Source organism: Talpa europaea (genome assembly GCF_964194135.1).
Source record: "Talpa europaea genome assembly, chromosome: 16".
In the NCBI taxonomy this organism is placed as follows: Eukaryota; Metazoa; Chordata; class Mammalia; order Eulipotyphla; family Talpidae; genus Talpa; species Talpa europaea.
In genome coordinates this window covers 7,045,045-7,070,360 of record NC_140084.1, presented here as the reverse complement: position 1 = coordinate 7,070,360, position 25,316 = coordinate 7,045,045, and the positions used below count along the sequence as shown (strand labels likewise).

General features: G+C 38.0%; 1 protein-coding gene across 2 annotated transcripts in view; it reads right to left on the bottom strand.

Annotated features, from left to right (window-relative positions):
• NFATC3 (nuclear factor of activated T cells 3) overlaps positions 1 to 25,316 on the bottom strand; it is a gene marked incomplete at its 3' end in the record, with an annotated part of 105,699 nt that overhangs the window by 32,158 nt on the left and 48,225 nt on the right. For both annotated transcript variants that reach the window (XM_084257448.1, XM_084257449.1), the window contains exons 4-6: positions 10,796 to 10,995; positions 8,115 to 8,287; positions 4,752 to 4,892 (exon numbers count right to left, since the gene is read on the bottom strand). In XM_084257448.1, coding sequence (XP_084113574.1) covers positions 4,752 to 4,892; positions 8,115 to 8,287; positions 10,796 to 10,995 — 514 coding nt within the window. The remainder of the gene's footprint in view (positions 1 to 4,751; positions 4,893 to 8,114; positions 8,288 to 10,795; positions 10,996 to 25,316) is intronic.

The following is a 25,316-nucleotide window of genomic DNA, read 5'->3' as shown; positions in this document are numbered from 1 at the left end:
AGGTGCCAGGAGTAAGAGAATTCACTAGAGACAGAGTGGGGAGCAGAACAGGTGGACTGACTGAAATACACTGCTGAGGGGAGCAGTGGGCAAGACAAAAGAGGTCTGCTGTACCATGTGGGTTAGCTCCCTGGCCAGGGATTGAACTCATGTGCAATGGCTGGTGAAAGCTTCATAGCGCTAAGATTTTAACCCCCATGCCACCAGGGAGGCCCTGGCTAGCACATTTCCTATCTCTTCATTCCAAGTGCACTGTTATTCTGGGGAGAGCCCCTCCTACTACTAAAGCTCTCATTCCAATATGATGTGCAATTATTCTAAAGCATTCTTTTCATGTCATGAGTATTCACCCCATGACTACTCATTCAAGTGTCTTCCCAGTTAGCATAACCTGTTCATTTGGTTTGCAAAGATATAAGAGAGACTAAAAAAAAAAAAAAAAAAAGAGAGAGAGAGAGACTCAAACACCTACAGATTATAACTATTATTTTCCTGCCCAATAAACTAGACAATGATTACCCTGTGTATAGAAACATTAAATGTTATGCCTACTAGGGATTGCAGCTCAACGCAGATATCATTTGCTCGGTTCCAAGATGTCAGACACTTTGGGTTATTGAAATAATGGAGACAGGATATCCTGTCTCTGGATAAAAGGCAAATACAAACAGTTCATTACACTGAAATGCAGTGGTTACAATAACTAAATGTGCACTAGATGTACCAAGAACACAGAGGTCAAACCCCTTAACTAGCCTTGGGGTGGGAGTATGAAACCAGTAAAGCTTACTGAGGAGATCTTGATATGGGACTTAAGGAAAAGGTGATATGGGGAAAAGCATAGTAAAACAGAAGAGACAGCATGAGTAAAGGAAAAACAGCAAGAAACGACATTATACAGAGAACTACAGGCAGCTGCACTAATGGAGTATAAACTATGAGGCAGTGAGCAGTAAGTCAGTCGGCAGGAGAAAGACAGATACTAGATGATTTTACTTATATGTAGAATATAAAGACACAAAACAAAGGAACAGACAAAACTGAACCAAAATAAAACCTAGAAATCTGACAGCAGAACTGAGGCTACTGGAGTGGTGATGAAACAAAGTAGGGAGGGAGATCAATGGCTTACGGGGGTGAGTATGCTGTGGTAATATCTGAACAGGCATGAATGAACCTGTTCCTCTAAATCATATACAATGTTGTAAACCAACTTTACTGCCAAAAAAAAAGTTACAGAAGTAAAATATTCAACTTATTTCCATTAAAAAAAAGAAAGAAAGAAGGAAAAGAAATGAGGCTGGAAAGACAGTCAAAAGATTGCAGACTGAATATCTCATTAAGGAGCCCCCAAAAATGAAGGGATCACTGATGATGCATTTAGAATAGGATTACATGTTTACAACTGCAATCTCACTCAAAGTCAGCAATTGCCTCATTTATCATAATTCAATTTAAAGCAAAAGTTCTTAAATGTGAAGCTTTGGGTTCAGTAAAATGAACTCTATCCATATCTATACATATTTATTAAATTCAGGCACAAATGAATTTTTACAATGGAAAGGGATATTGAGTATTGAGACACCTATCCTCTCCTTATCCTTCTTGTTAGCCTAAAATATGATTACTGCAAAAGTGGCAGGATACAAAATCAACACGCAAAAGTCAGTAGCCTTCCTATACACAAACAATAAATCTGAAGAAGAAGAAATCAAAAAAACCATCCCTTTTGTTATTGAAACAAAAAAAATCAAATATTTGGGAATAAATCTAACAAAAGAGGTAAAGGACCTAGACAAAGAAAACTATAAAACACTATTAAAAGAAATCGAAGAAGACACAAAGAAATGGAGAGACATCCCCTGCTCATGGATTGGAAGAATAAACATTATTAAAATGGCCATCCTTCCAAAAGCAATATACAGATTCAATGCTATTCCAATCAAAATTTCAATGTCATTCTTCAAAGAAATAGAACAATTATTGATGAAATTCATATGGAATCACAAAAAACCCCGAATAGCCAAAGCTCTCCTGAAAAAAAAAGAAGGGAATGGAGGCATCACACTCCCAGACTTCAAACTATACTACAAAGCCATAATCATCAAAACTGCATGGTATTGGAACAAGAACAGACATACAGACCAATGGAATCGAATAGAAAATCCAGAAATAAACCCACAGATTTATGGTCAACTAATCTTTGACAAAGGAGCAAAGAATATGCATTGGAGCAAAGAAAGTTTGTTCAATAAATGGTGCTGGGAAAACTGGGTTGCTACATGCGAAAGAATGAAGCTTGACCACTACCTCACACCATACACAAAAATCAACTCAAAATGGATTAAAGAACTAGACATAAGACCTGAAACCATAAAATATATAGAAGGAAATATAGGCGAAACACTACGTGATTTGCACATCAAAGACATCTTTACAGACACATCACCCAAAGCAGTGATAGTGAAGGCAAAGATAAACAGCTGGGACTACATCAAATTAAAGAGCTTTTGCACAGCAAAAGAGACAATAACAAAAACAAAGAGAAACCCCACCAACTGGGAGAACATTTTTGCACCCAACACTAATGATAATGGACTGATCACAAAAATCTGCAAAGAGCTGATGAGACTCAACAACAACAAAGAAAATAATCCAGTCAAAAAATGGGCAGAAGAGCTAAAAAGAAACTTCTCTGAAGAGGAAATGCAAATGGCCAACAGGCATATGAAAAAATGTTCAACATCACTTAATATCAGGGAAATGCAAATCAAAACTACCATGAGATACCATCTTACACCAGTGAGAATGGCACATATTAAAAAAACTAGCAACAACAGGGCCTCCCCGGTGGCGCAGCGGTTGAGCGCTGGGTTGCGAAGCTGCCCGCGGCCTCTGCGGCGCCGGTTCAATCCCCGGCTGCTCCCAGGCCACTGGAGGAGGGTCCCACATGGCGCGCAGACCTCTCCTGCCGCCCGCTGCTCCCCTCAGCAGTGTACTTCGGTCCTTCTGTCTGCTCTGCTCCCCGCTCTGGCTCTGGTGAATTCTCTCACCCTCCCGCGCTTCTGACTGTACCCAGTGCATGTATAAACAAAACAAAAACAAACAAACCAGCAAACAAATAAAGCATGCCTCTATTAAAAAAAAAAAAAAAAAAACTAGCAACAACAAATGTTGGCGAGGGTGTGGAGAAAAAGGAACTCTTCTGCACTGTTGGTGGGAGTGCAAACTGGTCCAACCACTGTGGAAAGCTGTGTGGAGATTTCTGGACCTACTAAACATAGAGCTTCCATATGATCCAGCAATTCCACTCCTAGGTATTTACCCAAAGGACACAGAAACATCAATTCCAAAGAACACCTGCACCCCTATGTTTATAGCAGCACTGTTTACAATAGCTAAGCTTTGGAAACAACCCAAATGCCCAAAAATAGATGACTGGATCAAGAAGATGTGGTACATATATACCATGGAATATTACTCAGCATTCAAAAAAAATAAACACATGCAATTTGCAGCAACATGGATGGCGCTGGAAGGGATCATGCTCAGCGAAATAAGCCAAAAAGAAAAAGAAAAATACCGGATGGTCTCACTCATAGCAAGAATCTAGAAAACTTAAATAAGGGACCAGGAAAATGAATAACTATAAGAAAGTGAAAATCAAAATCAACAAAAAACTATGAACCAGAGACACTTTTAGGGGGGCGGGGGCGGGAGGGGAGGGATTGGGGTCAGAATGGGGGGGCTGCAATTGTATGGGGAATATAACAATAAAATTTATAAAAAATAAATAAATAAATAAAATATGATTACTGCAGAAAGACATTACTTGACCACTTGATATAAACAGTTCACTATTCAGTCATTATCACATTACCTTCTTACTTCACTTCATAGCACTTTTATCTGGAATTACTTCTCTTCCGTGTGTGTATATATAAATATACACATGTATCTAAGTATATATATGTATATATGTGTCCCACTGACACTTACATATAAAACCATGTCAGATTTCACAAACCACTTCATCTCACTGGGTACCCTTGTGTGTGTGTGCGCGCGTGCATGTGTGTAGTAAGTGGCTTCAGCAATCCTCAGCTGTGTCTTTGTTGATTTTTCTTTTTCATAATTTTTGGCTTAGTATGTCTCTTATTCTTAATTTAAATGCTTATCTCATTAGTTTTCATCCTTCCATTTTTAAACATCTACCTATGTTTATCTACACACACACACATACACACACACACATAGTGAAACTACTGGGAGATTCTTCTTCTACCTCTGCTTTGAAACATTTTTTTTTTTAATATTTCTTTATTTATGCATACAAGAACTGGGGTACAGGCCAGAGGTGTGAGGGATGAGAGGATCACCAGAGACAGAGTGGGGAACAGAACAGGCAGATTGACTGAAATCCACTGCTGAGGGGAGCATCGGGCGAGACAGGAGAGGTCTGCTGCACCATGTGGGTATCTCCCTGGCCAGGGATCTAACTCATGCTTCAGTGACTGAAGATAGTTTCATAGGCTGCATCTTGTGCCACCAGGGAGGTCCCATGAAACATTCTTAATAAAAACTTAACATTTATATGAAAATTTGATAAATGTTTGGTTTACAAAATCTGCATACATGATGCATTCTGTGATTAGGGAAACATTCTGTGATTAATGTCACAAAACATCTGATTAACTAATTTTCTTTTTTCCAATTTAGTTTGAGGTCAACACAAATCTTGTATTACTTACCCTGTCCTTTTTCAAGAAAAATGATTTTAGATTCTGGAAGAAAATTAGATCCAGTCACAATCATTTCATGACCTCCATTTACAGAACAACTGTTGATACTATACTTTTCAATATGAGGAAGTTCTTGAGCAGACCGCTGGGCTGTTTGAGAAGAAATAAAATAATAGTTTATAATTTATATATAAATGACAATCTACCTAATGAGAAACAAACTGAGTTTTTAAAATTCAAGATGTTGCTAACAATACCCACTAAAGTAACTGCCTTATTTAAAAAACAAAGGGATTTATCTGATTTCTGAATTATTTATTAAGACTACAAGTGTAAAGAAACCAATAGATAAATTAATTAATGCCTGCAACTTCACCCTGTCCAAGTACTCTTTTTAGCTTAAATCTTTAATACATTTCTTCCCTATAAGTATGCTAAAATTAATAAATCTACTATAACTGCAAAGAGCAAATTAAATACAAAGATATATAATTATACTGTGTACAATTAAAGGATAAACACCAAGTCATCCTTTCATCAAGAAAATATCTAGATCACTATTGAGACATCAGGATTCTGGACAATTAGAAAACTGTCATATTGTCTAGAAAATTGGACAATTTTCTAAATAACAAAACATATATGAAGTACACATTTCAATAATGCATTTTTTAAAAAAAGATTTATTTATTTATACAAGAAATAGGGTATAGTCAGAGGTAGGGAGCAGAACAGGAAGACAGACCAAAAACACTGCTGAGGGGAGCAGGGCGCGAGGCAGGAGAGGTCTGTTGTGCCATGTGGGTTTCTCCCTGGCCCGCCAGGAATCAAACCCGTGCTACAGAGGCTGCGGACAGCATCACAGCATGGTGCTCAACCGGCTGCGCCACCAAGGAGGCCCAATAATGCATTTTTGTAAATGAATCAAATATAGCTATAGTAAGTGCACTGAACTCTTCCTCCCCAGGGTATGTGAACATAATTTTTCTTAATACCTCAGAGTCATTATTTAAATTATCAACTTTTATAAACAGTAACCTTGGTGCCACCTTTCTCTGATATTGACTGATTCCAAGTTGCTATTTTTTTTCTAGAGATTCTATTTCTGGCTTTTCTTTGCTTTCTTTCTTTTTTTTTATTAACTACTTGAGCTCCAAGCTACAAATTATGCTTCTTTTGGTTAAGTTTTCTCCGCATTTCTTCTTGCCAAAGACTTAGCTACCTAGGTTTTTCTCTGGATTAAAATTAACAACAACATATGTGGATATACTCTTATATTTAAAAAACAGGACTACTTTTAGTCTGACTAATAAATTGATGACATTGAGTGTCAACTGTGTTTTGTTTACCTAAAATAACATTTTAAGGAAATTTAAACTTGAATGACTTTAGGAAGCATATTCCCAATGGCTCTCCCAACTACTGAATACCAAATTAGAAAAGTATGGGGATTGGGGTCTCTGTGCCCCATCCAAAGAGGACGATCAATCTAGACTTAGGATCAACTACCATTGGGAAGCACAGAATACCAACTTGGATCTCAGAAAATACTACGTCTATCTTTATGTTCCAATGGCTCGCATGAAAACAGCACTGAATGGTCTAGGGAGTAGACTAATTCAAGGTTTAGATATTTATGGTAGAAACTAGCTATCACAGGTACATTCAAAGGAACAGTAAAAAATGTGCTCAACAAATGGCACTAGCACACTCAAAAATTATGCATGTGTTAAAAACATTTTGAAGAGTATCTAACAATGAGAAAATGTCATTGTAAAATACTAAAATAAAACTAAAATACTAAAAATACTAAAACTATATAAAACTGCATTACTACATCCAACTTAAAAACTCTTATACATATCCCTAAAAAAACAACAAAAAACTGCACCCCCCACCCCCCCAATTAATAGTGACTACCTCATGGTGGTATTACAAAGTAGTTCAATATACCTTTGTACCAGTGAGCATTTTCTACATTCACAAAAATCACTCACATTTTAATTTAATAAACTAGAAGAGAAAAATTATTTTAGAGTAATTCATCTCACAAATTCAAACTACTCTATGAACTTAAATTATTTAAGTCACTTTGTTAAAAAATAGAGACATATATGTTTATACGGGCAAAGAATAAACTGAAAGGATAACTGACAATGGAAATGACAGTTACTTCTAAAAAGGGACCTAGTTGAGTTAGAAATTTGCTTTTCACTCTACTCCATTACTTAAAAATTTTTGTGCCATGTTCCCTTGCCTCTATTTTAAAATATTTTAAAAACTGACTTCTACAGTCAATTATATTACCATGATTTTATTCAATGATTCCCAGTCTCTGGCAAAAGATAAAGTATTACTCCAATTCAGCAAGCAGCAAAAGGAAGCATAGAAAGGTAATACAGTAGGTGTTACCCCAAATTAAGGATAAATGTGATTAGTAGAAATAAAACAGCATAATATAATCTAAAGAGTGCTAAGAAAATGTGTGTTCTAGACATAATTCGGTTACCAACAAGCAGATAACTTCGGATGCTTACTTGAGATACTATGCCTCAGACATGGAATTAGAACACTTTTAAGTCTATACCTTAAAGATCTAAACACAGCTCATTTTTTTTGTCCTACCAGCTATATCTGCTAACCTCCAAAGGTCCACAATTCTCCAGCACTTCAGCAGATAACAGGTTCTAGGATCTTTTCTCTTTACTTGTCTTTGGAAATCAGGTAGAAAAACATTCACTTTCTCAATCTAATGTTATAAATAAATGTATGGCAAAAAAAACCCCAAACCACAAAATTCTGCAAGTCCTTTTTTAGCTGAGGCATCAGTTCACAGAGATCGGCTTCTTTCAACATGAAGACTGAAATGAAGATGACCAAGGACACTTTAATCAAAATCTTAACTTTACAATTTGGTCCTCAGGTGGCAACATTTATAAATAAGAAAACTGTAGTCAAGAGATTTGTCTATAGTTGAAAAACCTACCTAGGGTCAAATTATCAAAAGCTATTTCTAATTCTTAATCAGTCACATGCTTCTCACCTAAGCATGTAACGTATTTCCCTATAAAAAAAATCACGACTCATCGAGACTCTATGCCTCAATATCACTTTTTTTTTTTTTTCAGGAGACACAATACAAAGTTTATTAGAAATTAAGGCTGTCCAAGAATTGATCCCTTTTCAATTGAGTATCTTTTAAAAGGTCAAGACATATTGAAACACTGAATACAATTCGCTCTCTTGCCATGGCTTTTCTCAATATGGCCAGATTGTCAATTTCACTTTTTATACCAACATTACATTATAAGCAAGACAAAAAAATGACCTATTTCGAACAAAAATTTAAAACATCTTTGCAAGCTCACTCACAGCATTCAACAGGTATAGAAGCTGTCTGCAGAGAAAGGACTTTGCCATTGGGCTGCGGGATGTGTACACGGAACACAAGTCGCACTCTGGTATTCTTTCTGCCAATATCAGTTTCTCCTTTTCGAAGTTCAATATCTGAATTACGGAGTTTTAAAATACCTGCACAGTCAATACTAGAAAGAAAAATGTAAAAAAAAATTACTCACTGATAATTAGTAGTTCTAAACAACTCAACTAAATAGCTATTTTTTTTAAGATTTTTAAAAAATTGATTATGTATATAAAAGCTGGGGTGTAGGCCAGAGTTGTGAGGGGTGAGAGGACTCACCAAAGTGGGGAGCATAACAGACAGATCTACTGAAATACACTGCTGAGGGGAGCAGCGGTTGAGACAAGAGCGGTCTGCTGTGCCATGTTGGTCACCTCCCTTGCTGGGGAGCAAACTTGTGCTGCAGTGACTGGTGATAGCTTCATAGTGCTGAGACTTAATCCCTTTCACCATCAGAGAGGCCCCTAAGTAGCTATTTTTAATTTGGCAGCAAAGAACTATCTCCACCTAAAATTAGGTCAATAAAGGAAGAAATGTATGATAGCTATTTTATGCTCTTTCAGATTTTGGGCTTAAAAATGTATCCATAGGAGGATACAATCCCTGGTGGGTTAGCTCCCTGGCAGGGGATCGAACTCAGGCTGTTGAGGTGATAGTGCCTAGACTTAACCCCTTACGCCACCAGGGAGCCCTGAAATAGGTTTTAAAGAACTGTTTTTACAAGAGCCTGAGATGCTACTGCCATTCTAAGAAAGGTCTATACATACTTTGAAGCAGTTTCTGTTCACTATAAATTTCACATACCTATTTGTGGCAGGTTAGTAAATGCCTACTAAATATCCTTCCTTACCCTTTTCCTTAGTATTATGTATGCCTCTACATTGCTAGAGATGGCAATATACTCAAGTAGAAAAATATACCCATGTTTTCCCTTTACATAGGATGATCAATGTAAAGGTAGTAAATTTCATTATGTTGGATAGATTTCTGGGAAAAGTTCTTTAAAGAGGTCTGATTTTGATGGAAGTTTTCTTCTCTCACACCCTTCTTCCCACTCTAAAATATTCTCATTTAGAAACTGGCCATTTCATTTTACTTGGAAACAGAAAACCATAGGCAAAGTTTTCCTTACGGAGCCTCAACTATCATAATTATACTGCTATTGCTTATTTACGGTCTACCTATTGGACCATGAGCTACTTTAACCCTTTGCACTCCGAACCATTCTGGACATTGGCTACCAGCTACTCCATGCTACTCTGCGGCGGAAACGTGCATTTACAGACCCTCGTATTATTTAGCATAATTTTGGAACCAAGTAACGTATTATAATGATATTGGACTTATATGAATTGGGTGACATCGAGGAATGTATATTTGCAAAAAAACCAATATTTTATTGTTTATAATTTTGTACAGTATGGTAAGTTTTGTAACACTCCCCAATATGCATTGCAGGCTGATTAGTGCATGTTTGACATGTCTGTATAGAGGTCGATCTGGAGCTCATCTTCACTACTACTTGTGTCATGAGACTCATTCGTGGTTGGACGCTTTGCCATTGTTCTAATAAAAAATATGAATAAATGCATGGGTTGAAAATTTCTAATTGTTATTACTAACTGACAAGATGATATTTACCAAAATAGCTTTCACCAAACAATTTATTCACTAAGAAAAGAATCACTTTTCCGATTTTCTCCTCGTTAGATCTATGTGCACTGCTCGAAGCGTCAAACCAAAATGAGCTCAACTTTGAAAATCTTTTCCTCCAGATGTAGACTTGTTTATTTGTAATTATATATCTCACTATACAGTGTGCGCTATGTTTGAAAACCGACCTTTCTTCTACAAACTTCCCTTACCGCTCTTTTCAAGTGGCATCGCGAAGTGTTCGGACCGTCGTGAGCATGCATCTCACATTCTTGTCCGACACAAAACCCGCTGACATTTCTTGTATATATCTTAGTAATTTTACGATATTTTGATTTAATTTCTTGTGCCATTTCAAGATAAAACTTCAGGGAAACATGCATGTCTCAAAAAGTTGCGTTGAAATAACTCAATTCCCCGTAATCAATAATAAATTGCAATGTCCCCTGAGAGGGGACATCCGAGTGATATGCTAGAATTCCGATGTCCCCTGAGAGGGGACAGCGGAGTGCAAAGGTTTAAAAAAAGTATACACACACACATTTTTTATTTCTGAAAAGAAAACATGACTTTAAATATTCCTTTATTATTTATTTCTACATGTTAGAGTTCTCGGTCAGACTTGAAAACGCTTTAAAACAAGTCCTTGGCAACCTCTAAATTAATCTTGGTGACTCTGATAACCTGCTGGCCATAATTCTGAAACCAGTAGGCCATATGAAAAGTCACCTATATTTTTATCTCTGTCACTTACCATGATGCTTAGCTTGTACTAAGTGGTTTATGAACTTTTGCTGAATTTTTCTTTTAGAAATATGTTACCAACCTTAGCAAGTATACAATTCTTTATATAATATGTTTAGATAATTTAGAACAATATTTTATTTTTGTACTATGAAAAGCAGTATGTTTTTTCCCAAAAGTGGTTTAAGGAAAAGAAAGAACTGGGTATGTTCTTTTTGGATATGTTTCAAGATACCTGGCTGACATATTATTTTCAGGAAGAAGTGGAATTTCCAAGACCTTTGTGCTGGCAATTATTATCTCTTGGCTTGCAGTAGCAACTGTTTTCCCAGTGATTCGATGCACCTGGTAAAATGCATGCGGTCGCAAATATCTATCATCTGCTGTTCCAATAAACATCTGTAGATTTATTGGTTTTTCACTATAGCCCAGGAGCTAGTTAGGAAGAACAAAAACAGAAAAATACAATTCATTACTCATGCATTTGACAATAAACAAATTGTAGACTCACTGTTTGTTCTATCTATAGCATATATTATGGATGCATAAAATGTTACTTCAAAAAAGATAACCAATGGGCCTCCCTGGTGGCGCAGTGGTTGAGTGCTGGGTTGCGAAGCTGCCCGCAGCCACTGCAGCACCAATTCGATCCCCGGCCACACGGCGAGGGTCCCACGTGGCGTGCAGACCTCTCCTGCTGTCCGCTGCTCCCTTCAGCAATGTACTTCGTCAGTCTCCTGTTCTACTCTCTGCTCTGGTGAATTCTCTCACCCTCCAGCGCTTCTGACTGTACCCAGTGCTTATATAAATAAATAAATAAATTAAAAAAAAAAAAAAAAAAGGTTAACCAAGTCTAAAATAACTGAAATGTGATTATCAACTGACACCAACCACAGAAAGACAGATTTTGCAGTTGACACCAACCAAGTTAAGTACCACCTAAACAAATAAAAAATCAACATTCTTTGGGAGAATATGAATGTGTATGTAGACTTGTTGGCTGTTGCTGAACTGTAGGAATTCTTTATAAATTCTGAATATTAATCCCTCACAGATATAATTTGCAAATATTATCTCCCATTCTGTAGGTTATCTTTTTCACTTTGTTGGTAGTATCCTTTGATGCACAACATTTTATTTATTTATTTACTTCTTTATTTTAAAGATTTATTTATTTATACAAGAACTGGGGTATAGGCCAGAGGCGTGGGAGGGTGAGAAAATTCACCAGAGACAGAACAGGGAGCAGAACAGGCAAAAGACACTGCTGAGGGGAGCAGCAGACAAGGCAGGAGAGGTCTGCCACGCCATGCGGGCATCTCCCTAGCTGGCCGGGTATGGAACCTGCGCTGCAGAGGATGCGGACAACTTCACAGCGTGGTGCTCAACCCGCTGCGCCAGCAGGGAGGCCCACAAAATTTTATTTATTTTATCTATTTTTTTAAAGATTTATTTATTTATGCATACAAGAGCTGGGGTACAGGCCAGAGATGCAGGGGGTGAGAGGATTCACCAGAGATAGAATGGGGAGCAGAACAGGCAGACTGACTGAAATACACTCCTGAGGGGAGCAGTGAGAGAAGTCAGGAGAGGTCTGCTGCGCCATGTGGGTCAGCTCCCTGGCAGGGAATAGAACTCGTGCTGCAGAGGCTGCGGATTGCTTCATAGTGTGGTGCTTACTCCACGAGACACCAGGGAGGCCCACAAAATTTTATCTTTTATAAAGTTCAAGGTATCTATTTTTTTTTCTTTTGTTGTCTGTGTGTATCATCCTTAAGAAAACACTGCCAATATCAAGAGTATTTTCTTTTTCTTTTTTTTAAGATTTATTTTATGTATACAAGAGCTGGGGTACAGGTCAGAGTTGCGAGAGGGTGAGAGAATTCACCAGAGACAGAGCTGGGAGCAGAACAGGCAGATGGTCCGAAAGCACTGCTCAGGGGAGCAGTGGGCAAGACAGGAGAGGTGTGCCTCGCCATGTGGAAATCTCCCTGGCTGGCCGGGAATCGAACCGGTGCTGCAGAAGCTGCGGACAACTTCACAGTGCTGCACTCAACCCGCCACGCCACTGGGGAGGCCCAACATCAAGAGTATTTTCCTCAATGTTTTCTCTTAAGAGTTTTATAGGTTTAGGTCTTACATTTAGATCCTTAATGCATTTTGAATTAATTTTTGTATATGATATAAGGTAAGGATTCAAATACATTATTGTGCATGTGGGTTAGCTCCTTGGCTGGCAAGGATCGATGGAGACAGCTTGATAGCACTGTGTCTTTAACCCCTGCACCACCAGGGAGGCCCTCAATTGGTTTTCCTATGTTGAGTCACCTGCATTTCTAGGGTAAATGCTACTTGGGATATTTAATGTTTTTTATGTGGTGTTGGAGATTTGGTTTGCTATTATGTTGTTATGGATTTTTAGGTTTTTATTCATTAGGCCTATAGTTTTCTTATATCTTTCCCTTCACCATTCTCCTTTAAAGAAAAATTTCCTCCATTTCACATTAGACCACCTTTTAAAAAAGACAATCTATCATTTTATATAGCATTTAATAAGAAATTTCAGTCTTTCAGGGTCTTCACCAATTCCTTGAAGTTTAATACATGCCACTTTCCTTCTTACTTTAGTGTTATCTATATAATACTTGTGAAGTTGGGGCATTTAGTGTATCAGAATTATATTAAAATCTCTTTATAAAGACTCCGATATCTAATCTAAGTCATCTCTGGGTCTGCTTCTATTGATTGTTTTCTCTTTACTGTGGGAAACACTTTCTTCTATCGTGTGTATACATGCATTATTTAAGATATACTAGACGTTATATAAAAGAACTCTAGAGACTGAAGAAAATATTTACCTCAAGACAGAGTCATGCTATTTATTTTGTCAGGTTACAGTTCTTAAATTATGTCTGGACTTTATCATAGTTTTAGTCTGATTCCTAGAGTATTACTTTCAAAGACTTTGAGAGTACATGGAATCTGAGCATTGTCCAGGTTACAGAGATCTCCCTATGCAAGACAGCAGTCTCCAGCCCTTGAAATGGTTAAGAGAATTTTCTCTGATTTTACCAACAAGCTGCTTGCTTTTTGTGGTCTATGGAAAAGTCCTTTGCTCTTATTCCTGTGCCTGAAAATATCTCTTTTAGCTCTGCTGCTTCCAGCTTGGATCTTAGAATACCTTGGAGAGATTCTTCCCCCTACTACCTTTGTACTTCTTTTGTAAATGAAAGCCTACAGTGCCTCAAAGTATTTCGGCACCCTCCCCCAAAAGGTAAAAGAAAGAAGTAGGGTCTCCCTGGTGGTGGCACAGTGGGTTGAGCGCTGCACTGTGAAGCTGTCTGCTGCCTCTGCAGCACGGGTTTGATTCCTGGCCAGCCAGGGAGATTCCCACATGGTGCAGCAGATCTTTCTTGCCTCACCTGCTGCTCCTCTCCGCAGCGTCTTTGGTCCTTCTGCCTGTTCTGTTCCCTGCTCTGTCTCTGGTGAATCCTCTTACCCTCCCACACCTCTGGCCTGTACCCCAGCTCTTGTACAAAAATAAAAAACTAAAAAAAAAAAAAAAAAAAAAAAAAAGTAAGTAACAATTACTCTGCTTTTGGCTGGTGGCTTCCTTGCATTTGGTCTCACAAGTTTTGTTTTATTTTAAAGATATATTTTAATTTATTTATGCACAGAAGAACTGGTTGTAGGCCAGAGGTGTGGTGGGGTGAGAGGATTCACCAGAAACAGAGTAGAGAGCAGAGCAGGTGGATCAGTGTCTGGCATGTAGCTAGTGATTAAAAAAAGGGTAACTACTAGTCTACAACCATGAGTCTAAGTTCAGAATCTAGTGAGAGAATTTCAACAGCCTTTCAAATGTGCAGAATTGCTATGCATTATGTGGGTCATCTCCCTGGCCAGGGATCGAACTCAGGCCATAGTGTGCTCTCAAGGTGATAGCACTGAGACTTAACCCCAACTCCACCAGGGAGGCCCTAGTCTCACAAGTTTTAAAGAGATGACTCTTCAGCAATTCCCATTCCTACTTTTGGCTGCAAGTGTCTCTAGGAAAAAGATCTGCAATGTGTCTGCTCTAATCCATTAAACCAGCAAGGAAAAATACGATAATGTGGGCTACATATAGTCCACTCTTCAGCAAGCATAGTAAAGGAGGTGTTCAGTTCTTCAAGGCAATAGCAAAATTTCCTGGCACTCTTTTCCAAGCACTGTTTGTGTAAGTTGTGGTTATAAGTCAGTGTCAGTGATGTTTCGCTCCAATAGTACCAGGTAGAGTGTCTGGACACTGTTCCAGGCCATGTAGCTTCCAAGTCTAAGCTTTTATGAGCTACCTAATAAGCACCGAAAGAAATTCTCTCCTGTTTCTGTACTAAGGTTTATAAAGAATCCAGACAATTGATGTACAGTGTCTGGCATATAGCTAGTGATTAAAAAAAGGGGTAACTACTATTCCACATCCATGAGTCTAAGTTTGGAATCTAGGGAGAGAAATTCAACAGTCTTTCAAATGTGCAGAATGAATTTTATTCTATCATGTGACCCTTTTAGTGAATGTTGTACTCCCCATTGTTTGCCCAATCCTAACTGCACAGTAGAGTTGGTAACCAAGCAACATAATTTATTATCCCCCTCTACCCAGGAAAGTATATAAAAACTTTCATAGATACTACAATTTACCTAGAATGATTTTCAGTCCTGTAACATTTATAGAGAAGCAGTTAAAGCCCGGACTATTCCAACAGGCTTATAACAAACTGACACTGTTTTCACTCTTACTCTCCTACAGTCCATTCTCAGTCCAGGTGCTGGAAAATTTTTTTTAATATGAACCAGATAATTTCATCCACCTGCTCAAAACTCTCAATGGCTTCTTTCCACACTCAGAACTAAATTAAAACTTCCTATAGTGGTTTATGTTCTGTATGATTTGGGCCCTAATTTGTTTTACCTTCTCTCCATTCCACAGTCAGCTTTGGTCCTCCTGGTATAATATTGCACGAAGCACCAAAGATCATTACTAACCTCACATTTAGTATTTAATGACTCCAGGATATTCTTCCCTCTCAACTCCATATTACCTCACTGTTTTAGCTCTACAGCCAAAGGTCACCAGTTCAGAGAAGACCACCATTTATATCACATCTGTGTCACATTATTATGTCCTATTCTTTTTCACAGTATTGATCTCTATAAAAAAGTATTATACATTTGTTATAATATTATCTGTTTTCCTCAGTACCAGATGGGTTCAAATAAGGCAGACACTTTGCCTTGTTCATCACTCTATTCCTTCCTCTTTTAATTGAAGATGCACTCTGGCAATACCCAGAGTGGATGTCACTGCTTCAGTCAGTATTCTACCAGTGATGCTGAAACAAAGCACAAAAGCTGCATGTACTATACCTGAAGGAATTAGAGAAGATCATGAAAGGCAGATATTTATTAATAGAGTATGTAAAGAAGCAAGCTAAGAGGCTAACACACCAAACTCATGTTAACTGGGCCTCATGGCTATAAGTGATAAGCCATTTCTTTCTGCTTTATCTGTTGCTTTTATGTTTAATCTTAAATTTAGCAAATTATTTGATGGTTTCAATTGTTTATCTAGTAGAGGTAGGAGAGCAACAACTTTACCATTCACCTTTAAGTACTGTAAGAGAACAATGTTCATCTTATTATATCCAGAGCCTACCAAACTACCTGGCACATTACAGGCATTTAATCATTGTTAAATGAATTTGTGAAAAAGAGAACACTACGTGGCGGAGCAAAATAATTCATGACGTTAATAGAATTAAATAAGAATTACAGTCATGAAAATAGCTGTTCAAAATGATGTAGCTAAATCTAAAATAGAAAGTAAATTTTAAAATTTATTTAAATTTTATTTAAAAATTTATTTTGGGCCTCCCTGGTGGCACAGGCGGTTAAGTGCAGCACTTTGAAGCTGTCCACAGCCTCTGCAGTGCCAGTTCCATCCCCGCCGGCCGTGGAGATACCCACATGGTGAGCAGACCTCTCCTGTCTCGCCCACTGCTCCCCTCAGCAGTGTATTTCAGTTAGTCTGTCTATTCTGTTCCCCATTCTGTCTCTGGTGAATCCTCTCACCCTCCTGCACATCTGGCCTGTACCCTGGTTCTTGTGTAAATAAATAAATCTTTTAAAATAAAACAAAATAAAATATTTATTTAAAAATTTAAATTCATTTATTAAAAATAAACTTAAAAATTTTTACTACTATCTATCGTTACCCAAGTATCATAACATACCAGTAAGTACTATATGCCAAAGTATCCTAGCCATATTAGGTGACTCACATTAACACAGCTTGGCAAAGACATAAGCCACCTGTTCTTTATATTTCGATAGTAAAGTAAACTGGTAATGGGGGAAGGTAATAATGCATATAAGATTTCAAAGGGAATATATTTCATCACACATATTTTGGCCAACAACTGCTCCGAGTGTCTATACTACAGAATAAAAAAAGTAGGGCTCCTCCCCAGCATCTCAGGAATTTAAAAAGAACATCAAATAAATTAGACTATCATCCCATAGCCTTTCCAAAGAAGCATTATGGTGAGGCTATATACAAATTACTGCTACTATTAAACAATTTATTTATTTATAAAATATTTTATTTATTTATTTTTGCTTAGAACTGGGGTGCAGGCCAAAGGTGTGGGGCTGAGAGGATTTACCAGAGAAAGAGTGGGAAGCAGAATAGGCAGAACTACTGAAGTGTACTGCTAAGGGGAGCAGTGGGCAAAACTGGAGAGGTCTGCTGTGCCATGTGGGTCAGCTCCCTGGCTGGGGATGGAACTCAGGCCATCACAGTGGTAGAGCAGAGACAATCTCTAGGCCACCAGGGAGGCACTACTATTAAACTATTCTTCAAAAACTTTTATCTACCACTACTATATGTCTCTTCAGGCACTCTACTTTGTAGAAGAAAGTAAGCCATATTGTTTATTATGTTTCTGTATCATTTCCATAGCAAAGGTCTATGTACCTAATTAATTTAACTAAAGCTAGAGGGTTAAAGCCCAAAGGTATACGGACAGATTGCAGCAGCTTCAATAAGAGTTCTATTATCAGTTCTGTTAAATAACTTGGTATGAAGAGATATGAATATATTAAAAACATGACAACACATTATACAGATACTAAAAATACAAAGTTAAATCTTCATACAACCCAAATGTCCAAAAATAGATGACAGGATCAAGAAGATGTGGCATATATACACAATGGAATATTATCCAGCAATCAAAAAAGATAAACTCATGCCATTTGTAGCAACGTGGAAGGACCTAGAAGGAATTATGCTCAGTGAAATAAGCCAGAAGGAAAAAGAAAAATATCAGATGGTTTCACTTATAACACGAATATAGGGGAACCAAATAAGACATCAATGTAAAAAAATAACAGTACAAAACACAACAAACAGCCATTTTCTCTGTTTGTAAATAAAAACCAGCCATGTTAGTGGGGTTGGGCACACTTGGCTCGTGCTCTTGGCCAGGCAGGTTTGGTCTCGGCGGGTCATTTGGGATTCCAGGTGGGCGGAACATGGGTAGGACACATTTAAGAATTTATCTCCCTCTTTTCTCCCTGAGATGTTGAGTTGTACATTTCCTCATTCCCCTTCTCTTGTAAATAAACCTTTTGTTAACCTTAAAAAAATAAAAATAAAAATTGTTCAAACCCCCCACCCCCCAAAAAAAATAAAAAAATAAAGAGATGTTGGTTCCCCGCTCTGTCCCTGGTGAATCCTCTCACCTCCCCGGACCTCTGGCCTGTGCCCAGTTCTTGTATGCAAAAATAAATAAATCTTTAAAAGAAAAAAAACACAACAAAGCAAAAACAAACAATCATAAATCAGAGACATTCTGCAGGGGAGGAGGCAGGAGAGAGATCAGAGGGAGGGAGGGAGGGAGGAGCACAGGGGACTGAGGTGCTGGTGCACGGGTGCAGTGGGGAAGGAAACTCTATGGGGACCACACCTGAGAGGGTGGGAGGGAAGCAAATATTGTTTAAAAATGAACAGTGATGTAAAAAATAAAAAAATAAAATAATATCTAAATATATAAACTATAAAAAAAACAAAGTTAAATCTTCATAATACAAACTGCTTAAAACTGAAAATGTGCATATAACATAAGAAAAAAATCATCACCTGGAAATAATCTTGGTGTATGATGAAATATAAAACCTAAATATGAATACTACACTCTCCATTTAAAATATTTCAGTAACTTTTGGAGCAAGACAAAAAGTATTTATACCTTAATAAAACATCCACTGTATAAGAAAGTATGTGTGTAGTTTAACGTAATTTTATGCTATGTGTGTAGATTCAAGTAACTACCATCACAATCAAGATACAGAACTGTTCTATCACCACAGAACTCTTGTGCTATCAATTTATACTTGCAACTTTCAACCTGACCCTGTTCCCTGGCAATCACAAAACTCATCTCTATCTCTACACCTGTGCCATTTCGAAAAGTTATGTGTGTGTATAAATATGTGAGTGCGTGCGCGCACACACACACACACATACATGGAATCAAACTTGGTAACTATTTGAAATACTATTTTTTTTTTAAGATTTTATTTATTTATACAAGAACTGGGGTACAGGTCAGAGGCGCGGGAGGGTGAGAGAATTCACCAGAGACAGAGTGGGGAGCAGAATAGGCAGACGGACGGAAGACACTGCTGAGGGGAGCAGTGGGCAAGGAAGGAGAGGTCTGCCGCGCCATGTGGGTTTCTCCCTGGCTAGCCAGGAATCAAACCCATACTGCAGAGGCTGCAGACAGCTTCACAGCGCTGCACTCAACCTGCTGCGCCACCGGGGAGGCCCTGAAATACTTTTTTTTCACTTGGAATAATTCTATGGAGAACCATCCAACTTGTTGCATTTATTAATAGTTTGGTTCCTTTTTATTGCTGAGCAGTAGTACAATGTATAATATACCAGAATTTAACCATCTATTTGGACTGTTTCTAAATTTTTGGCTATGAAAAATGAAGCCGTTATGAACACTAGAATACAGGTTCTTGTATGAATGTTTTTCTTTGCTAGTGATAAATGCCCAATAATGCAACTGATGGGCCATGTGGCAAGTGCAGGTTTAGTTTAAGAATCTGACTATTTCCAAAAGTGGCTGTACCATTCTGTATTCTCAACTGCAGTTTATAAGGGACCCAGTTTCCTGACATCTCTGCCAACACTTAGAACTATTTCAACTGTTCTAACAGGCATGAAGTAATATTTCATTATGGTTTTAATTTGCATTTATCTAGTGGCTAATGATGTGCACCATTTTTCACATATTTATCTGCCATCTTATCTCCTTGGCAAAATGTCTGTTTATATTTTTGCCCACTTGCTAACTGCTTCTTTCTTATAGCTTTCAAAGTTCTTTATATTCTGAATACAAGATCTTTGTCAAATATGTTGTTTGCAAAGTTTTCTCCCTATTTATAGATGGTCTTTTGCATTCTCTTAATAGGATCTTGTATAGAGCTAAGTTCTTAATCATGACTAAATCAATTCATCAATTTTTTTCTTCTAGATATCATGCTTTTAGTATCATGTCATAGAACTCTTCACTTAGCCTGAGATTCTGAAGATTTTCTTCCATGTTTTCTCATAGAAGTTTTATAACACATATTTAAATCCAGTCACCTTTAATTTTTATATGAGATGTGAAATTAAGGTTTTTTTTTTTTTTTTTTTGCTTACGGATATCCAATGCTCTAACACAATTTGTCAAAAAGACAATGTAGGGGCCTGTCTGGCGGTACAGGGGTTAAAGTCTCAGCGTTATCAAGCTATCACCAGCCGCTGTGGCATGAGTTCCATCCCCAGCCAGGCTAACCCACATGGTACAGCAGACCTTTCCTGTCTAGCCTGCTTCTCCCCTAAGCAGTATCTCTCAGTACATCTGCCTGTTCTGCTGCCTACTCTGTCTCTGGTGAATCCTCTCCCCTGACCCACACCTCTGGGCTATATCCCTGCTCTTCTATGCAAAAATAAATTTTAAAAAAGTCTAATGACATTAGCTTAGCTAATATTAACGTTTTCTACATGCAATGTTTCATTAGTCCTCATATCAGTGCCTAGATATTATCTCCATTTTACAAAAAAAGAAATAGGAAGTAAACTTCCTTCCCATAATCAGCCTCTCATATCACATTATAATTTTCAGTATAGCAGTTAATACATTCTAATATTATTCTGTTTGTTCACTTGTTCATTTTCCCTTTCGGTATACTGCACAAGAAAGCCCATGAGAGTGAGGGCCTTATCTGTCTTGTTTATCTCTGGATTCCCAGCATTGATAGTACTGTCTATGTATTGTGAGCAAACAAAAATTACTTATTGTATAAATGAAGGGACAGGTTGATAAATTAACAAGAAATGATTCGATAAAAGGTTTAGAAAATTTAAGGCCAATGATAGAGTATAGCCCAGGATTCAAAGACTGAGGCTGCAGAGACCTTATTAGTCACTTAGCTACTATTAACTCCTGAACATCATTAAAGACAAATATTATACAGCAAGTGTGGCAGAGAAAGCACACCGACACCAAAGATTATGCATGGAGTTGGATAGCATAGTATTCAGAGTTGTTGCTGAGGAAAGGCTGGTCCAGCAGTAATTATTCTTCCTAGTCCCCTTGCACGTAAGTAGGGCATGCAAATACTCCTGGCCAGAGCCACTGTACATGGTAACAACTGCACTTTTCCAGGTTCATTTATTTCATGTGCCTTCCCTATTCTCTCTTCCCTTTTCTTAGGGGGCAAGGAGGCAATGTATTGAAGATGATAGCATCACAAAATGGACAGTCCTTTTATTCATGATCTGAAAGTTAAAAATAAACTTCCTTTTTTATTTTTTTATTCTGATAACTGAAAATTATTAGTTATAGTAATTAGCCTACCATACTTAACCAAGGTGAAAGTACAAAAATGGTAAAGATCTAACATTTTTCTCAGGGGCTAAACAGACAGAGTCAAAGGCCAGGTTTTAAAAGAGGCTTATGAATGAAAAGCATGAAATTATGAGGTATCTACAGAGTAAGAGGAAATATGGTATGATAGTAGAGGAACAGCAGAGTTGAAAGACCTGGGTTTAAGATTTCTGCCAATCACACTATGTGTAAATTTAAATCATCTGTACCATATACTTACCTTGCCATTTTCAAATAACTTCTGTATTAAATAAAAACTCAGAGAAAACATTTTGTAAACTACAAAGCACTACAAAAATGTCAATTCTTGGAATTAACAGGTCCACAAACCTGCAAAATGTCCCTTGTCTTTTAGCACTTTCTAAATAATGCCTATATTAAAGCAAGTTCTTTTTAAATTATTTTTTTCTAGGGCCTCCCCTGGTGGCGCAGCGGTTGAGCACTGGGCTGCAAGGCTGCCTGCAGCCTCTGCAGCGCCGGTTCATTCCCCGGCCACCAGCGAGGGTCCCACCAAAAAAAAAAAAAAAAAAAAAAAAAATTTCCTAAAACCTAAACATTATGTTAAAAGATACAGAGGATCTATAAAATTAAACCATCTAAAACACACGCGCGCGCACACACACACACACACACACCCCTAGAAACTGATTCCTGGTGAACGCTTCAGACTTAAAAATTTAACAATATATATTCAACTATAAACCAGAGAAATACTACAGGGGAGGGAGAAGGGAGTAGGATCAAAACAAGAGGGGTGAGGATTGTACGGGGACTATAACCAAGATGAAAATGCATACATTGTACAAAAATGAAAAATGATGTAAAAAATATACAAAATTAAAAAACCAAAAAAAAAAAAAAGTATGTATTCAATACATTATGAGACCAAATACAATAAAATACCAAGTAAGTGGAAAATGGAGCTAGGGAATCTAATTCAAAACACAATTGTAGGGCCTCCCTGGTGGCACAAAGGGTTAAGCACCGCACTACGAAGCAAGCCACAGCCTCTGCTGCACGAGTTCGATCCCCGGCCTGCCAGGGAGCAACCCACATAGTGCAGCAGATCTCTCCTGACTCGTCCTCTGCTCCCCTCAGCAGTGTATTTCAGTAGATCTGCCTGTTCTGCTCCCCCCTCTGTCTCTGGTGAATCCTCTCACCGCCAGCACCTCTGGTCTGTACCCCATTCTTGTATGCATAAATAAATAAATCTTTAAGAAAAAAAAACACAATTGTAGATTTAAAAGCTAAATTAGAAGTGGTGAATGACGAACATATAAAAAAAAAAAGGTCATCTTGAAAAAAAAAATTACAGTAAATGTTAAGAAAAAACAAAGCATCCAGAAAAAAGGACACACTGATATGTAGGATAAACAAAGTAGACAGGCCATTTTTTTAAATTATTTTTTTAATCTTTATTTATTTATTTATTTATTTATTTATTTATTTATTTATTTATTTATTTATTTATTTATACATACATACAGGCATTGGGTATAGTCAGAAGCGCGGGAGGGTGAGAGAATTCACCAGAGTCAGAGCGGGGAGCAGAACAGGCAGAAGGACCGAAGTACACTGCTGAGGGGTGCAGTGGGCACGGCAGAAGAGATATGTGCGCCATGTGGGACCCTCACCGTGGAGGCGGGGGATCGAACTGGTGCTGCAGAGGCTGCAGGCAGCTTCGCAGCCCAGCACTCATCCACTGCGCCACCAGGGAAGGCCCTAATTATTTTTAACATTTATTTATACAAGCACTGGGTACAGTCACAAGCGCGGAAGGGTGAGAGAATTCACTAGAGACAGAGCAGGGAGCAGAACAGGTAGACTAACAAAGTACACTGCTGAGCGGAGCAGCGGGGCTGCAGGAGAGGTCTGCGCGCCATGTGGGACCCTCGCCAGCGGCCGGGGATTGAACCGGTGCTGCAGAGGCTGTGGGCAGATTTGCAGCCCAGCACTCAAGCGCTGCACCACTGGGGAGGTCCTAGACGGGTCATTTTTTGAAAGACAAGTAAACATTTGAACAGCCCTTAAGAAAAAGTCAAAACAAATAGAACAAGAAATATATGTAGATATATAATATAGAAAATTCTTGCACCAAGGAAGAAAGAATCTCAGATTAAAAGGGAACATCAGAGAGACAGGCAAAGACCAAACCCCAACATCTAGGCATAGTATGATTAAGTCAGTAATTTGAAGTTCTGTACAATTATTAAATTTTTCAAGGAATAAATCAAGAAAAATAAGTCACTCACAAGAAGAATATAAAATGGTAGTCTCCCTTCTGCAGGGAATCAATTTTTAATTAAAGGAAAACTGTGGAAACAAATCACTTGGGCTCCCAAAAGATTTCTGTCCATTCAAGCACTTACACATAATGTCTTTCCTGCTAAGAAAAGTCAAATAAACAGGAAATGAAGCAAAGACTACACCTCCTTAGTCAAAATGAAGTAAGCTCTCACTTAAGAGCAAAGTATAACCTAGTAACACAGGGCATAATGCCTATGTTGTTTTCCAGACTTTTTTCCTTTCACTTTTATTGAAATACAACTGACATACTTTATTTATATATATTACAAATTGATTACCATGATAAATTTAATTAATATCAATCATCTCATAGCTATACCAAAAAACAGAAACATGTTTTTTCCTTGATGAAACATTTAGGATCTACTCTCTTAGCAACTTTCAAGACCTATACCACATAACAGTATTTAGCAGTATTAACTATAGTCATCATGTTGTACATTACACCCTCAGTGCTTATTTACCTTTTAACTGAAAGTATATACCTTTGGACCATATTCATCTAATTTCTCTGCTCCCTACCCTCAGCCTCTGGTAACACAAATCAGATCTCTTTTTTGATGACTGACATTTTTTTGCACAAGTCATTTTAAAATCTACTTGAAAAGCAAGTATCTGTCAAGAACTATGACACGGGGCCTCCCTGGTGGTGCAAGGGTTAAGCACTGCGCTACGAAACAATTGCAGCCTCTGCAGCACAAGTTTGATCCCTGGCTGGCCAGGGAGCAACCCACATGACGAGGCAGACCTCTCCTGTCTCGTCTGCTGTTCCCCTCAGCAGTATATTTCGTCAGTCTGCCTGTTCTGTTCAGCACTGTCTCTGGTCAATCCTCTCAGCCTCCCACGCATCTGGCCTGTACCCTGATTCTTGTATAAATAAATAAATAAATAAATCTTTAAAAATAAATAAATCTTTTTTTTTTTAAAGATCATTCATTTTTCTGGCTCTCTACCCAGTTTTCCACTAAACATCCACAGTTAACTGGAATGTTAAGTAGATGTTAACACTTCTTATTTCTAAGAGATTTATATTTGGGGTAATTTATTGCTTCATTTTTTTTTTTACTTTTCTATATTGAATTTCAAACGAACATATGCTAGTTTATAAACAGTCATCTTTGTGTTTTTCTTTTTCTTTTTTTTTAAAGATTTATTTATTTATTAAAACAAGCACTGGGTATAGTCAGAAGCGCGGGAGGGTAACAGAATTCACCAGAGTCAGAGCGGGAAACAGAACAGGCAGACTGATGAAGAAATACACTGCTGAGGGGAGCACTGGGCGCAGCAGAAGTCTGGGGTGCCACGTGGGACCCTCGCCAGCGGTAGGGGATTGAACTGGCACTGCAGAGGCTGCGGGCAGCTTCGCAGCCCAGCACTCAACCGCTGCGCCACCAGGGGAGGCCCCGTGTTTTTCTTTTTAATCAGAAAAACAACGAGCACTATATAACCTCTCCCCATAATTTC